At 65.5% G+C, this 16,729-nt stretch overlaps 1 protein-coding gene across 2 annotated transcripts in view; it reads left to right on the forward strand.

Annotated features, from left to right (window-relative positions):
* LRP1 (LDL receptor related protein 1) overlaps window positions 1–16,729 on the forward strand; it is a 172,756-nt gene that overhangs the window by 133,707 nt on the left and 22,320 nt on the right. For both annotated transcript variants that reach the window (XM_039514552.1, XM_039514553.1), the window contains exons 42-54: window positions 5,924–6,113; window positions 7,091–7,295; window positions 7,578–7,770; window positions 8,225–8,350; window positions 9,120–9,245; window positions 9,918–10,037; window positions 12,418–12,531; window positions 13,283–13,432; window positions 13,803–13,925; window positions 14,546–14,662; window positions 15,483–15,611; window positions 16,055–16,177; window positions 16,483–16,623. In XM_039514552.1, the coding sequence (XP_039370486.1) occupies window positions 5,924–6,113; window positions 7,091–7,295; window positions 7,578–7,770; window positions 8,225–8,350; window positions 9,120–9,245; window positions 9,918–10,037; window positions 12,418–12,531; window positions 13,283–13,432; window positions 13,803–13,925; window positions 14,546–14,662; window positions 15,483–15,611; window positions 16,055–16,177; window positions 16,483–16,623 (1,857 nt within the window). The remainder of the gene's footprint in view (window positions 1–5,923; window positions 6,114–7,090; window positions 7,296–7,577; window positions 7,771–8,224; window positions 8,351–9,119; window positions 9,246–9,917; window positions 10,038–12,417; window positions 12,532–13,282; window positions 13,433–13,802; window positions 13,926–14,545; window positions 14,663–15,482; window positions 15,612–16,054; window positions 16,178–16,482; window positions 16,624–16,729) is intronic.

Genomic DNA, 16,729 nt, shown 5'->3' on the forward strand with positions numbered 1-16,729 from the left:
TCCGTGTCTGTGTGTGTCCGTGTGTGCGTCTCCGTACGTGTATGTCTCTGTGTCCGTGTGTGTGTGTGTCTGTGTGTGCATCAGTGTGTGTGTGTGTCCATGTGTGCGTCTCCGTATGTGTATGTCTCTGTGTGTGTGTGTCTGTGTGTGCATCCGTGTGTGTGTGTCTGTGTGTGCATCCGTGTGTGTGTGTGTGTCCATATGTGCGTCTCCATACATGTCTCTCTGTGTGTGAGCGACTCTCCGTCTGTGTGCGTCCGTGTGTGTGTCTCTGTGTGTGTCGGTGTGTTTGTCTCTGTACGTGTATGTCTCTGTGTCCGTGTGTGTGTCTTTGTACATGTATGTCTCCGTACGTGTCCGTGTGTGTGTGAGCGACTCTCCGTCTGTGTGTCCGTGTGTGTGTGAGCGACTCTCCGTCTGTGTGTGTCCGTGTGTGCGTCTCCGTACGTTTCCGTGTGTGTGTGAGCGTCTCTCCGTCTGTGTGTGTCTCCATACGTGTGTGTGCGTCTGTGTATGTGTCTGTGTGTGAGCATCTCTCTATCTGTGTACGTCCATGTGTGTGTCTCCATCCATGTGTCCGTGTTTGTGCGTGAGCATGTTTCCATCCGTGTGCGTGCATGTCTGTCCATCCATCCATTCATGTGTGTGAATGTCTCTGTCCGTGTGTGTCCTTCCGTGTGTCCATGTGTGTCTCTGTCCGTCCGTGCGGGCCCGTGTCTCTGTCCGTCCGTGCGGGCCCGTGTCTCCATCCGTGCGGGCGCGCGTGTCTCCGTCGGTGCGGGTGTCTCCGTTGGTGCATGTGCCTGTCTCTGCCCCGTGTGTGTGTGTCTCCGTCCGTGCGGGCGCGTGTGTCTCCGTCCGTGTGCGCAGGCGTTTTCCAGGAGATGAGGCCCCACAGCACAGCTTGGCAGCTCTCTGTTTGCGTTACATTTACAAGACTAAGCCCCTCGGCCTGAACAAGCCCCTGGCCTCCCGAGCGACTGTTCACCCCGAAACCCTCGGCTTGCACTGGATTAGTTTTATTGGTTCCTACAGCTGCCGCCGTGCACGTGGCCAGGTCCGCACCGCTAGGGTAAATCTCCACCCAGCGTCATCAACTCATTAATAAGCTTATTTACATTCACAATGCGCTTGCACCGCGTTTATTGCTGTGGCCGGGAAAGCGGCTGTAATGGATTGCAGCTGGGGCGCGAAGGATTCGGTGCGTCCATCTGCGGTGAGGGAGGTGGCTAGCGGTTAAGGCATTGGACTGCCGTGGAGGAGAGCGGAGTTCAGTTCCTACCTTTGCTACAGACCCCCCGGACGACCTGGACCCATTACTTCTCGCTTGGCTCAGTGTTCCCATCTGTACAATGGGCATAATCATCCATCCTTCAGCTGTCTAGACTGAGCTCGTCAGAACAGGGCCTGTGTGTACAGCCCCCTGCACAATGGGACCTGGGCTTGGCTGCAGCTCCAGGCACGACCGTAATAACCCTGCTTGTGAATGTGAAGGCCCTAGAGCAGGAGTGTGCCTGGGAGCTGAACTCCATCTTGGTCTGCAACACCCGCTTTCTGTCACTGGCCCTGGGGCACCAATGGGAGCTGGGGGGGGCAGGGCAGCCCGGAAAGCAGGGGCTGCTTTTACCCAAGAACCAGCCTGCACACGAATTCTCCGGACCTGCCCCCTCTCAGCAGCCGAGGGAGGAGACCCAGCAAGGCCAGAAGAGCCCATGCAAATCGAAGGTGCCCTCCTCTGCGACGGGCTGGTTGCTGCACCCGAGGGCAGAGAGCGGGAGAACCCTGCCAGGAAGGCCCAGCGTAGCCTCCTCCGGGTGGCTGCAGGGCAGCTCAGAGCAGTGGATGAGCAATGGAGCTCCTGCCGGGCTCCTTCTGCTCCATCGTTTCTCCCTCTCTTCCCCGGGAAGTGCTGCCCCCCAGAGGCTGCTGAGGCTGTGGCCCGTGTCACGGAGTGTGGGGCAGTCAGGGCCCTGCACCCCCCACTCCCTGCGATTCACCGGGACTCTCAGCCAGCCAGTAACACAGAAGGTTTATTAGCCAACAGGACACAGTCCAAGACCAGCCTTGCAGGTACAGACAACAGGACCCCTCAGTCAGGTCCATCTTGGGGGGCAGGGAGCTTAGACCCCAGCTCTGGGGCTCCCCCATTTCCCCAGCCAGCTCCAAACTGAAACCCCCTCCAGCCCCTCCTCTGGCCTTTGTCTCTTTCCTGGGCCAGGAGGCACCTGATCCCTTTGTTCTCCAACACCTTCCATAGGCACCTTGCAGAGGAGGGGCCCAGGCCATCAGCTGCCAGGAGACAGGGTGTCGCCAGTCTCTGTGCAGACCCCATCGCACTGGCCCCCTAGGGCTCTGCAACAATCCCACCCCCTGATCCCACCACCTAGAGACTTACAAACTGCAGAGGGGAAACTGAGGCACCCACCCAGGATTCAGAGGAAACATTAAGAACATTCCCACTTCGTCACAGCCCGTTTCCCCAGAGTCTCCAGCCTCATCTTATTCCGCGGCCTCTTCCTGCAGCCCCCAAGCAGCAGAGCCTGCCCATCGCTCTGGAACCGCCTGGACGTGAAGATGTAGACGGTGGGGTTGGCCATAGTGGAGGCTGGTGCCAGGAACCAGCACAGAGCTGGGAGGGCCCCATGGGAGTTGGCCAGTCCCCAGAGCAACAGAGTGTAGGACAGGAGCCGGCAGAGCACGACGGTCTAGCCGCAGCAGGCAGGCGTTGCTTTGTCCAGGCAGTGGGCGGGCGTCACCCTTCCGGGAGCACGGGTGCCCGAGAACCTTGGCCTGCCTGGTGGAGGTGGCGGCCAGCGGGATGGCGAAGGACAGAGGAAGAGGGCCAGGGCTGGCCCTGGGGAGAACCACGAAGCAGAAGGATTGGCGAGTGGAGCAGCGGCCAGTGCTGCGGCGGGCACCCAGATGGCAGCGGCTCCTGCGGGCGGGCACCACGCCCGCTGGCAGCGATAGGGATGCGCCACGGCCAGGTAGCGGTGCCCGGCCAGGGGGAAGGCGGTGGCGGGGGAGCTGGCCACTTGCGTGGTGGCTGCCGCGGCGGCAAAGGGCAGGCGGACCAGCTGCGGCACGGCCGCCCGGCTGAGGTTGAGCAGCAGCAGCACCGTGCGCTTCGGGAGGATGGCGAACGCCAGCCCCAGGTGCCCCAGCGAAGCCCTCTAGGGAGGGGATAGTGCTCTGTCCTTCCCAGGCCCGGGTCCTCCTCTCGCCTGCTCTGCTGGAGTCTGCAGCCGCCCTCCCGGCTCCTCCGCCTCTCTCCACCCCCTTGCCAGCCCCCTCCGCTCGCAACAGCCCCCCACGCCCTGGCTGTTCCCCTCCCAGCGTCTGTGTGCTGGACGTGGGGCTGCTGGGAGGTGACCATTGCACGGTGGTGGTAGGTCGAACCGAAGCCCCACACGTGGCGTGAAGTGCTGCTTGGCATCTCCTGGAGAGCCCCGTTCCCTGTGTCCTGCACCACACGCCTTCCCCAGATCCAAAGCCAGGCTCCTCTTTTCAAAGCCATCCTCCCCGTCCAGCCTGCTGGTTCTCCGCAGCAAGGCCGTTTGCACAACCAAAAGTATCCCAGAGCGTTCTGGAGGCAGCCGCTAGCACGGCACGGAGCCGTTTCCTGCTTCGTGGCTGATCTGACTCGGGCACGGGAGCTAGCGAGCGGGTCGGAGCGAAGAGCAAACTCCAGCCGTGTGTGCCCACCCCGGTTCGCCGTTCCGGAGCTGGGTCACGCCGCACAAGCCGGCTGCTGTTCAAACGGACTCAGCACCGTGCAGCAGCCCCGGAGGGACCCGACCAGCGCCGTGCGCCCAGCAGGACAGGCTGGAGTCGGCTGCATGCAAATCCCCAGCACCGTGTGAATATTAAACTCCTCGTCCCCGCTCTCCTTCCTGTCCCCTCGCCAGCCCTGGGTAATTACAGACGACACTTTAATGGGATTTAAAGGCCCCACGACGCTTGAGATCATCCTGATTGGTGTGTGCGTCTCGTTTACATTATTAAAGCGCAGGGCTTAGCGGGGACTAAGCGTCTCTCTGCAGAGCGGGGGTGCGGGCGGCGGCTGAGTCCCGCATGCTCCATTCGCTCTTCAAACACTGACTCGAGGCACCGCAGCGGGTGCGTCGCTCCCTTCGGAGACGGTCGCATTAGCTCCTGTTGTTTATTCACTTCGCTAGTTGAGCTGCACAAACCCGGCCGTGCCTGGCTGGTTCATTCCACCGCGCCTGGTGCCCGCGGTGGGTCCCGGAACGTCTGGCTCTGGGGCGGCTGTGCCGACGGGTACCCAGCCCGGGGATGCTGCTTGGCGTTTTGCGTACAGTAAAGAGGGCTGTAGTGACTCGCCAAACGCCGGGATCTCTGCAAGAAGTTCTCTGTAACCCAGATTCAGATGGGAATTCAGGGAACCCCAAGCCCCCAGCTGTTCCCTGCGTACACCCCAGTGAAAGGGGCAGGGCGCTCTACCCTGAGACGGGAAGAGAGCGGATCCTTTCCCTGCTCTGCCTCCGTTCTCCTGTTGGTACCGCGGGGATAGCAGCACTGGCCTGCCTCCCGCGGGTGGCAGGATAAATGCTTAGCGACGGAGGCTCAGAGAAGCGCCGTATGTGGCCAGCAGCATTCCTGGGAGTTTATTGAATGCGATTAAAGTAAACAGCCGTCATGCCTCCGAAGGAGCCGGTGCCGATGGGTTCCAGCTGCCGGGGCCCGTCTCTGAGGCTGTCAGCAGAACAGCGGAATGAATCCGGGCGACTTCGGGGCTGACACCAAGGCACTAGGAATAGGGAAGGCTCATCACCTTGCTACCAAAGCCTGGCTCAGGCCCTTGTCACATCTGAGCCCAGCTTTACTGGCCGATTCCCCAGGGAGAGCAGCGCAGAGGACGCCCGAGCCGCTCCTGCTTGGCTGAGTGGCGTGTCACGCGTGTTTCGCACTAGTGTAAGTGACAGCACAGGGGTGGGACAGTGCTCGGAGAGCCCTTTGTCCCGGAACGCGCTGTGTCTGAGCCGGTGTCATTTCTGCCTCGCTCCGGCGGACTCAGCCTGAGCCTCTGGCCGCAAAGCCCACGTTAGAGCCGGTTTCTGCCCTTGTGATGGTGTGAATCCAGAGTAGCCCCACTGGCGTCCGTGCAGCTTCGCCCTGCTCCCGTCGGCCTCACGAACGGCAGCCTCGGGCTGGAGGTGGGGAAATGGCGATAGCGGGGGGGAGAGGAGAGCGTCGGGGGGTGTGAGCACTGGGCACGGAGGGCTGGTCTCGAGCCTTCTGCCGCTGCAGGCCTGGGGGATCATGGAGGTTTGAAAGTCTTTCCACTCCTAGGGGGTAACCAGGGGGGGACGACTTGCTGCAGCATTTCAGTAACATCACAAATCTCTCGGTGGCTTTGCATTCCCGAGCCCTCGCCGGAGGCGGTACGTGCAGGGCCTGCCCCCTTGTACGGCCCAGGGCGCCCTGGAGACGTGCCGTGGGCACAGAGAAGTCAGGGCCTTGGGTTTTAAGTCCGTGTTTCCACAGGACGATGGCCGTAAAGGGCGGGGTGGGGGGCACGAGGGCACTGGACCTTGTAGCTCCGGGGGCTTTGCTGTTTCACGCCTGATGCGTGAGACCCGGAGCCGGACTCCAGCCTGACCCCCCCACTGCTGCTGTTCGCCTGGTCCCCCTGCTCCATTTCGCTGCCGCGCTGGTGTGTCGCCACTGAAGCGCCAGCCCACGTAGAGGATACCAGCTCTCCTGCTGCTGCAGGCCGAGGGAGTTCTCCTGCAGCTCCGGGGCTTGTGTGCCGAAGGTCCCAGTTCCCAACCCGCTGGCAGGCTGGAGCCGGGAGGGGACGGCTCAGGGAGGAGGGGCCAGCAGCTGCGAAACATCTGGGCGCTGAGCGTGGGGAACGGCCTGGCTGGCGAATCTCATTCCGCTGTGTCCCCCTCTGCAGATGTGGGCTCAGTGGAGGGGCTGGCGTACCACCGGGGCTGGGACACTCTGTACTGGACCAGCTACACCACGTCCACCATCACCCGGCACACGGTGGATCAGAGCCGCCTGGGGGCCTTCGAGCGGGAGACGGTCATCACCATGTCGGGAGACGACCACCCCCGAGCCTTCGTGCTGGACGAGTGCCAGAAGTGAGCGCTGGGGCCTCGTGCGGGCGAGCGGGCAGCCTGGGCGTGGGGCTGGAGGGGAGCCCCCTGCCGCAGGCCTCAGCCCGGCTCCCCCATTGCCGGGGCTTCCTCTCTGGGGCTTTGCCCTCTCGAGGGGGCTGCGGTGCCCTGGGTGACTGGGAGACATGTAACCGGGGGTGGGCTGGGCACAGCAGAGCTCGTTTCACACACAGGCCGTGGGAACGTCCAGTCACGGGCATTCGGGGCTGGATCAGAGCCAGCGCCCCCTAGAGGAGACAGGCCCCGTGCCCCATTCCCTGCCCCCCTGAGCCAGTGAGTCCCCTGCCCTGGGGCTGGATCGGAGCTGGCGCCCCCTGGAGGGGAAAGGCCCCGTGCCCCATTCCCTGCCCCCCTGAGCCAGCCACTCCCCCACCCTGGGGCCAGGTGGGAGCCAGCGCCCCCTAGAAGAGACAGGCCCCGTGCCCCATTCCCTGCGCCAGTGAGTCCCCTGCCCTGGGGCTGGAACGGAGCCAGTGCCCCCTGGAGGGGAAAGGCCCCGTGCCCCATTCCCTGCCCCCCTGAGCCAGTGAGTCCCTGACCCTGGGGGCTGGAACGGAGCTGGCGCCCCCTGGAGGGGAGAGGCCCACGGCGCTGACCCGGAGTTAATATTAAGCATCGCGTGAGCGGATTGGCAGAGCTGCTGTCCGGGGATCTCTGGCAGGTTTCCCTAGCTGCTGGCACCGGTTTCCTGGCAGGCTCTCTAGTCTAGTCCCTGTTACCGCCCCTCCCATCCCCTATCCCACCGGGCCATATCCCTGTAGATGCACCAGCAGCCCCGTTCAGCCCAGAGCCTGGGGGGATTCCCCAGTGAGCAGGGAATAGCAGTGGGGGGCTGGAGCTCCCCAGTCCCAGAAGCCAGGCGGGCCGGCCCCAGGGGGCTCCGACTCAGCTGGGGCCGGCCATGCAGCACCGCCCGGCTCAGCCCCCCTCCCTCCCCGCAGCCTGATGTTCTGGACCAACTGGAATGAGCAGCACCCCAGCATCATGCGGGCCACCCTGGCCGGCGCCAACGTCCTCATCATCATCGACCAGGACATCCGGACGCCCAACGGGCTGGCCATCGACCACAAGGCCGAGAAGATCTACTTCTCCGACGCCACCCTGGACAAGATCGAGCGCTGCGAGTACGACGGGTCCCACCGCTACGTGAGTGCCGGGGGCAGGGGCCTTGCTGGGGGGCGGGGGCCTGGGACAGGACCCGGACCGGCCCTCCCCTGGAGACGGGCAGAGTGGAGCCTGGATCGGGGTTCTCACCACTGTGGGGCAGAGTGGGCAGTGCTGGGCGCTGGCGGGGCAGATGGCCTGACCCTGGGCACAGCCTCCTGCGAAGGGTAGGACCCCCCCAGTCCAGGGACTGTCCAGCATTGGCAGCGGCTGCAGCCGTTGGTCCCGTCCGCCCCCGGGCTAACGGTGTGAGGCGCCCGGCAGGTGATCCTGAAATCGGAGCCGGTGCATCCCTTCGGCCTGGCCGTCTACGGCGATTACATCTTCTGGACGGACTGGGTGCGCCGGGCCGTGCAGCGGGCCAACAAGTACGTGGGCACCGAGATGAAGCTGCTACGCGTGGACATCCCCCAGCAGCCCATGGGCATCATCGCCGTGGCCAACGACACCAACAGCTGTAAGGGAATTCCTGCCCGGAGCCCCCCCTACCCCTCGTGTCCGCCCCACCCCGCCCCGGCCCCTTCCCAGCTCTCCCGGCCCCTGTGCGGGCTAGGGGTGGGGATTTACCCCATAGAGACCCCTAGCCAGTCCCGGCCCCTCTTCAGCTCTCCCGGCCCCTGGGCGGGCTGGGAGGGGTTCGCCCCATAGAGACCTGGCCCGGCCCCTCTCCAGCTCTCCCGACCCCTGTGCGGGCTAGGGGTGGGGATTTGCCCCATAGACACCCCCCCCCGGTCCCAGTCCCTCCCCAGCAGACTGCTGAGCCCCCCATTCAGCACAGGGGCCTGGCCCCTTGGCTCTGGGAACCTGCCGGCCAGTCCCAGCGGGAGGGATCCTGCACCCACCCCTGCCCTGGAGCGTTGGCCGGGGTCTCCGCTGGGCCTGCGTGTGACTCTGCTCTTCCCCTGCCCTAGGCGAGCTGTCCCCCTGCAGGGTGAACAACGGGGGCTGCCAGGACCTGTGCCTGCTCACCCCCAAGGGGCACGTCAACTGCTCCTGCCGGGGTGAGCAGGTCCTGCAGGAGGATTTCACCTGCAAAGGTGAGCGCCCCCGGGTCACGCACCCTGCACGGCGGGGAGCCAACCCTGGGAATAAAGGGGGAGGGGAACAGGGCTGGGAGGAGGAGAAAGGGGAGAGGGAGAAGGAGGGGGGATGGGGAGGGGTGGTGCACGTGGAAGGGGGATGCAGAGGGTGTGAATGTGGAAGGGGGTGCACATGGAAGGGGGATGCAGAGGGTGTGAACCTGGACAGGGGGTGTACGTGGACGGGGGTGCACGTGGACAGGGTGCACATGGACAGGGAATGCAGAAGATGTGAACGTGGACGGAGTGCATGTGGACGGGGGAGGGGAGGGCGTGGTGCATGTGGAAAGGGGATGCAGAGGGTGAACGTGGACAGGGTGCATGTGGAGGGGGAGGGGAGGTTGTGGTGCATGTGGAAGGGGGTGCACATGGACGGGAGGAGAGAGTGTGGTGCACGTGGAAGGGAGATGCAGAGGGCATGAATGTGGACAGGGAGCATGTGGAGGGGGCGGGGAGGGCGTGGTGCATGTGGAAGAGGGTGCACGTGGAAGGGGGATGCAGAGGGCGTGAACGTGGACAGAGGGTGCACGTGGATGGGGGGTGCACGTGGACAGGGTGCATGTGGACGAGGGTGCACGTGGAAGGGGGATGCAGAGGGTGAACGTGGACAGGGGGTGCACGTGGACGGGGTGCGTGTGGAAGGGAGATGCAGAGGGCGTGGACGGAGGAGGGGAGGGCGTGGCGCATGTGGACAGAGGTTCTTCCCTCCGCTCTGTTCCACCCCCAGCCCTGAACTCCACCTGCAACGTGCACGAGTTTGAGTGTGGGAACGGCGAGTGCATCGACTACAGCCGCACCTGCGACGGCACCGCGCACTGCAAGGACAAGTCGGACGAGAAGCACTCCTACTGCAGTGAGTAGCACTCCTACTCGCGCTCGGCTCCCCCCGGGCAGACTCCTGGCTCTGGGCTGGCGTACGGTCTAGTGGGGAGAGCCAGGCTGCTAGGAGGCAGCGTGCCGGAGTGGCTGGGATGGGGGAAGTGGGAGCCGGAGCTCCCGAGTTCTGGTCCCAGCCTGGAGTATGGTCTGGCTTGAGTGAGATTCTCCTGGGTTCTCCGCCAGGCATTTCACTTGGCCTCCCCGTGCCTGTTAGCCAGGGCTGGGGCTTGCTGACCGGGGCGGGGGCGGCTGTATAAAGAAACGGCAGGTAACGGGCGCTGGGGACCCCCGTTGTCTCCGAAAGCGCCACGAGCGACCCGCACGGCCGGGAACGTTGCTCTAGGACTCCAGCGTCTGAGCCGGGCGCCTGATGGTGCGTTAGCCTGACTCTGAATGACCCTGTTCCTGTGCTTGGGGCAGAGCTGGGGGAGGCCGGGCCATCCCGTGGGGGGCCTCTGAGCCCCCCGATGCTGCTGTAATGCCCTCTGCTCGCCGTGGGCAGTGGGGAGCAGAGAGGAGCTGTCACGTGCACGGTGCCCCTTTGTGCCCAGCCTGCGGCCCTGGCTGGAAAGCCCCTTCGAACTGCGAACGGGGGGCCGGCAACCCCCTGAGCCCCCCAGCTCCCCTCTCCGCTCCTCCCCCGCAGGCAGCCGCAAGTGTAAGAAGGGCTTTAGGCACTGCATGAACGGGCGCTGCGTGGCCAACGCCTTCTGGTGCAACGGCATGGACGACTGCGGGGACAACTCGGACGAAGTGCCCTGCAACAGTAAGCGATTCCCCTCCCCTGCCTGGCGCTCGCGGGCCGCGGGCGGCTCCTGCCCCGGCTGCCCCGTCGCTGCCGTCGCCTGCTGCATGACGGAGGCAGGGCTGGAGGGCAGCGCATTGGGGGGGCCAGACTCCCAGCTCGACCCCCCGCAGCCGCATTCCCCAGACCCGGCCTCGGCAGCGTTCTCTGCGCAGCAGAGCAAACGGGAGCGGCTGTCTGCCTCAGCTTCTCCCGCCGTGGCTAGGAATCCCGACCCGTCTCCCAGCGGTCAGGGAGATTCACTCCGCAGATACTCGAGTGAGATGTGGGTATTTCGGGGTGGGGGGGTGGCGGCTGGAGCCTGGAAGGAGAGAGACCCTCCGTCCCGAGGCGGTTTGCTGCGTAGCTGGTGGCTCGGGGCTCTCTGTACATGTTGTAAGTAGAGGAGAGTTCAAATAACCCCGTGCCAGGGCTGCCTGGGCAGCTGTGTGTGCAGAGCTCCGGCGCGTTTGCATGTGGGAGACAGACATGTCCACACGAGTGCTGGCGTGTTTGCCCAAGGGAGACACATGAGTTCAGGCATGTTTACATGTGGGGGACACACGTTCATACACAAGCACCGGTGTGTTTGCATGTGGGGGACGCACGTACACATGAGTGTGGGCGTGTTTGCATGTGACACACACATTTTGCATCAGTCCCAAACTCCCCGGTGTAAAGAGGAGCAGAGCCCCTTGTGGCTGGAGTCCGACCCCCGCTGGGCGCAGAGCCCTAGTGAACACGGAGGCTCCGTTCCAAGCAGAGCCCCGGGAGGAGGCACCAGCTCACGTGTGTTCCTGCTGGCGGGCAGGGTTGGCAAGGCCGTGCCGCCGACACCCGGGAGCTGCTGGTTTTGGCATGGCTGACACTGTGGCAGGAGGAATGTGGCGTGTGCCCAGATCTGCGTGCCGGGCAGAGGGCCCCGTGCCGACGCTGAGCTGTCTGGATGCCCAGCCCTGCTCACGATCCCGGTGCACGAGGGGCCAGGTTCCCGGTGCTTCCTTTCCCTTCTCAGGCAGGGGCCCGGCAGCAGGGGTCTGAGTGCGGAGCCTCCTCCGGAGAGGAGCAGAGTGAGGGGCCGCTCCCAGGCTGTGGGGGCCATGGGCACAACATGAGTGACAGCCGGGTCCTCCCCTGGGCTGCCAGATACACCTGGGCAAAGGCTGCCAGGCCTGGTGGGAACATTCTGCAGCCGCTTCACCCAGGGGAACCTGGCCTGGGGGGCAGGGTTAGGACCAGGGTCCTGCAGGGAGAGCTGAGCACTCTGCCACTGCGCATTAGCGTGGGCAGCGTGCGCCCCATTGCAGTGAGCGCGAGGTGCGTGTGCGCCCCATTGCAGTGAGCGTGAGGGGGAGGTGCGCCCCATTGCAGTGAGAGCGAGGTGCGTGTGCGCCCCATTGCAGTGAGCACGAGGTGCGTGTGCGCCCCACTGCAGTGAGCGCGAGGGGGAGGTGCAGCCCATTGCAGTGAGCATGAGGGGGGGCGTATGCCCCACTGCAGTGAGCGCGAGGTGCGTGTGCGCCCCATTGCAGTGAGCGTGAGGGGGAGGTGCGCCCCATTGCAGTGAGCGCGAGGGGGGGTGCGCCCCATTGCAGTGAGCGTGAGGGGGAGGTGCGCCCCACTGCAGTGAGCGCGAGGGGGGGTGCGCCCCACTGCAGTGAGCGCGAGGGGGGGTGCGCCCCACTGCAGTGAGCGCGAGGTGCGCCCACTGCAGTGAGCGCGAGGTGCGCCCCCCTGAAGTGAGCGCGAGGGGGGGTGCGCCCCACTGCAGTGAGCGCGAGGGGGGGTGCGGCCCACTGCAGTGAGCGCGAGGGGGGGTGCGGCCCACTGCAGTGAGCGCGAGGTGCGTGTGCGCCCCACTGCAGTGAGCGCGAGGGGGGGTGCGCCCCACTGCAGTGAGAGCGAGGTGCGTGTGCGCCCCACTGCAGTGAGCGCGAGGGGGGGTGCGGCCCACTGCAGTGAGCGCGAGGGGGGTGCGGCCCACTGCAGTGAGCGCGAGGTGCGTGTGCGCCCCACTGCAGTGAGCGCGAGGGGGGGTGCGGCCCACTGCAGTGAGCGAGGCGTGGTGCGCCCACTGCAGTGAGCGCGAGGGGGGGTGCGGCCCACTGCAGTGAGCACGAGGGGGGGGTGCGCCCCACTGCAGTGAGCACGAGGGGAGGTGCGCCCCACTGCAGTGAGCACGAGGGGGGGTGCGGCCCACTGCAGTGAGCACGAGGGGAGGTGCACCCCACTGCAGTGAGCGCGAGGGGGGGGTGCGGCCCATTACATTGAGTGTGAGGTACGTGTGCGCCCCACTGCAGTGAGCACGAGGGGCTGCCCACCAAGCCCCCCCCATAGCTCCGGTCTGCCCCCCTTGTTGCAGAGACCAGCTGCGCGACGACGGAGTTCCGGTGCCGGGACGGGAGCTGCATCGGGAACTCGAGCCGCTGTAACCAGTTCATCGACTGCGAGGACGCATCTGACGAGATGAACTGCAGTGAGTGTCGGCACCGCACGGGGGGGACCTCCCCTCGCCCCCCCCCCCCCCATGGCACGTGTCTCTCCCCTTCCCTGGCTCAGAGCTGCCCCCACCCCCAGGCCCTTCTGCCTGCCTGTACCCTGCTGTGAGCCGGTTCTTCGGGGGTGGGAGTCGCCCGCGCTCCCCTCCCGACTGAGGCCAAGCCAGGTTATTGTGTCCTGGGAACAGGCCCGGCCGCCCTGTCACTTCCAGGCCGCCCTGCACAGCCCCTGACGTGCCGCCTCCCGACAGCTCGTCAGAAGCACTTAGTGAGGTGCAGCGAAACGCTGGGCGCGGGAGACGGGCAGACGGGATCGGCGTGGGGTGCGCAGGGCTGGTAGCAGGGAGGCACCAGGGCAGCAAGGGATCTTCTCCCTTGGCAGTGACAGAGGAGGGCTACGATGGGGGAGGGAGGACGTGTGTGTGTGTAACTGAGTGTGTGCACGGTGTGTGTGTGTGTGTGTGTGCGCCTGTGTGTGCACCGTGTGTGTACTCGGTTCTCAGCGGCTCCCCCAGTGGCAGAGCATCGGTCTCCCCTTTCGGGAGTGGTTCAGGAGCTGCCCCTCCGGCCAGGGCGCGGGCGGCGGCTGCTCAGCTGCCAGCCGGAGATGTGAGGCTGCAGACAGCGGAGGGGACTCCCCGCCAGGCAGAACACGGGCTGGGGTGGCGGCTAGGAGCTGGCCCCTGGCCCGCGTGCCGAGGGCAGTAGCCACTCCTGGCTTTCCCATAGGCGCCACCGACTGCAGCAGCTACTTCAAGCTGGGAGTGAAAGGCCGGACGTTCCAGAAGTGCGAGCACACGTCGCTGTGCTACGCCCCGTCCTGGGTGTGCGACGGAGCCAACGACTGCGGGGACTACTCGGACGAGCAGAACTGCCCGGGTGAGAGCGGGGCTGGCCGGGGAGCTCGGCAGGCAGGCAGCCATGCCAGGGCAGGGCACTGCTGGGCCCTAGCTCTGTGTGTGCGCGGGGGGTGCCGCTGTGTGGGATTAGGGGGAGAGGAAATGGCGCACGGCTGTGCTGAGAGCAAACGATCGCACACACGGACGGGGAGAGGCGTCCCTGCCTGGGGAGTTAGTGACTGTCCAGCCCCAGGGGACGGGTGGGGTCGGGGAGCCGTACCCTGCTCTGCCACATGCTGCCCGGCTGATGGAGCTCTGTGCAGAGCCAAGCCCAGGGTTCGCTGTGCGGTGTAGCCAGGCTCAGCCGGTGTCACCGCACGAACCGTGGTGCCTTTCCTGCCCCCGCCCAGGAGTGAGGAAACCCAAGTGCCCGGCCAATTACTTCGCCTGCCCGAGCGGGAGGTGCATCCCCATGACCTGGACGTGTGATAAGGAGGACGACTGTGAGAACGGCGAAGACGAGACGCACTGCAGTAAGCGCGCGGGGCGGGGAGCCCGGGGCTGTGGGAGGAAGAGCATGGAGGGGTCAGACTGCAGGGAGCCCCCCCAGCTCCTACGACGTGAGCGAGGTTTTAAATCTCTCACGTCAGGGATTACCCGCTCGCCCCTCCCCGGGGCTGCATGCTCAGCGCAGACCAGCCCCTCCACTTCTCCCTTCTCTAACGAACAACGATCCAATTTCCCAGCCGTGGCTGTATGGTGCCACCAGCGCAGGGGCCCCTTGCACGTTGGCACACGCGGTCTCGTGCGACAGCTTCACGCTTAGTTCGGGGCCGGCGTGAGTTGAGTGCTGGGAAGGTGACCCTGACAGCCCTTGAGTTGTCAGCCGGCTGAACAGAATGATCAGGGTGGTGGTAGATACCGGTCTGGGTGAGGGTCCCGCGGGCCTTCTGCCGGAACCCCCGTTTTGATCACTTAGAACCTATCAACGTGGAACTTCCACATCCGGCGTGCACCGTCCCCGTGATCCCCATGCCTAGCCTAGAGCCGGTGGTGTCACCCGCCCAGCCGCCACTCAGCCCCATGCCCTGAGCCGCAGCCGAGCGTCCTGTCCCCCTTGTTCCCTGACCGCCGCCTCTCCCTCCCCTCCCAGATAAATTCTGCTACCCTGTGCAGTTCGAATGCAACAACCACCGCTGCATCTCCAAGCTGTGGGTGTGCGACGGGGCGGATGACTGCGGGGATGGCTCCGATGAAGATAGCCGCTGCCGTAAGCCTGTCTCCCTGGCTGGGGGGGGAGAGCCTGGCAGAAGGGGGCCAGGGGTGTCTCTTGGAAGTGCAAAGCCAAGGAGCCGGACCTTACCCTTCAGGGAGTGGGGACTAGTGGTTAGAGCAGGAGGGTGGTCTGAACTCCAGGGTTCTGTTCCCAGCTCGGGGAGGAGAGGGAGGTCTAGTGGTTGGAGCAGGGGGCCTGGGAGCCAGGACTCCTGGGTTCTGTTGCCAAATCTGGGAGGTGAGTCTAGTGGTGAGAGCAGCAGAGTGGGGACTCTTGGGTTCTGCCACTGATTTGCCAGGTGACTGCCCTGTGCCTCAGTTTCTCTGTTTGCAAAATGAGGGGGGGTGGCTCCACCCCTCTGTGAGGGGGGCGAATCAGTCACTGGGTTGCCAGTTGTTCTGAGACCCTCCACTAGAGGCAGTGGTGGACGTGCTGCAAATTTCTGTGGCAGACCGAGGGAGCGACTGCCAGCAGGTCCCCCGGGGTGGGGGTAGATTCACGCTCAAGCAGGGTCCTGACCCCGCGGGCTGCTTTGGGGATCATGTGAGACAGCCCCAAAGGGGCCCAGACACAAAAACTACCCGGGGTTCAGCTGGCCCGAGCCGAACGTCGCCCCCGTGCACAGAGCCAGTGCACCCCTGGCAGCGTGTGCTGAGCTCACCCGCCGGGACCTCTCGGGGCAGACGGGGGTGAGGTGCCCAGCCCCTCACTGCGCCGGAAACAGCCTCCCGGCACCCCCCACCCTGCCTCTCTCTCAATACCGGCGTGTGTCTGGCCACCCCGCAAGCCCTGCTCACCCCTCTGTCCCCTGCAGAGCTGACCACCTGCAGCTCGGGGTCCTTCCAGTGCCCGGGCACATACGTGTGCGTGCCAGAGCGCTGGCTGTGCGACGGAGACAAGGACTGTGCTGATGGCTCGGACGAGTCCTTAGCCGTTGGCTGCTGTGAGTCGCCCTGCGGCTGCGCTCGGTTCGGGGGGTGGGGAAGGGAGCAGCCTATGGGCTGGGGAACCAGTAGCCTGTGGGCTGGGGCAGCCAGCAAGCTGGGGAGCCCGTGGGCCGGGGAGCCAGCAAGCCAGGGAGCCCCTTTGCCGGGGAGCAGTGGACTCCGGTGCTATCTCCCAGAGGCTGCAGCGGACCAGACGGTGCTGCTCGGGAGTCAGGCTGCCTGGATTCTAGTCCCGTGTGACCTCGGGCCCCCCAGCCCCGTGCCTCAGTTTCCCCATCTACACAGGGGCAGATGACGTTTCTCCGAAGGGGGGGAAGGGGTTGTGAACCAGAGCTGGCTAGTTTGCCCTGTGCCTGCCAGCCTGGGCCCCTGTGTGAGGGCTGGGGGCAGTTGTGGGGGGCCTGGCTTCGGGGTGCTGACAAGCGACTCCTCGTTCCAGTGTACAACAGCACGTGTGACGAGCGGGAGTTCATGTGCACCAACCGCCAGTGCATCCCCAAGCACTTCGTCTGCGACCACGACGACGACTGCGGCGACGGCTCCGACGAGTCCCTGGAGTGCGGTGGGTGCCGGCGTGGAACGGGGCGGGGAGCTGGGGCCGCCTCCCCCCACGCAGCCCTGGGTCTGCGGCTCCCGGCTCTGAGCGAGACACGCGGGGGAGCCCCAGTTCCCACTGAGTTTATCAGAGTGGCGGGGGCTGCGTGAGCTGCCAGCCCCTGCGGAAAAGGCCCCACCCGGGCGCCGGGGGGAGGCGATGCCCTGTCCGTGCCGTGCCCGCGTCTCCGGGCGCCGGCCCGTGGTGCTGCGCTGCTCCGCGTGCGCCGGCGCCGGGGGCAGCTGGCCTGACCACGTCCCCTCTCTCCGCAGAGTACCCGACCTGCGGCCCCCACGAGTTCCGGTGCGCCAACGGCCGCTGTCTCAGCAACAGCCAGTGGCAGTGCGACGGGGAATTCGACTGCCACGACCACTCGGACGAGGCGCCCAAGAACCCGCGCTGCACCAGCTCCGGTAGGTGCCCGGGGACGGTACTCGGAGCCGTTGCCATGGGTTCCTGCCCCTTCCCTCACTTACAGCCCTTTGGCCCTGGACTCGGCCAGCAGGGGGCAGTGTGCCC

Source organism: Mauremys reevesii, linkage group 25 (assembly GCF_016161935.1).
Source record: "Mauremys reevesii isolate NIE-2019 linkage group 25, ASM1616193v1, whole genome shotgun sequence".
Taxonomy (NCBI): domain Eukaryota; kingdom Metazoa; phylum Chordata; order Testudines; family Geoemydidae; genus Mauremys; species Mauremys reevesii.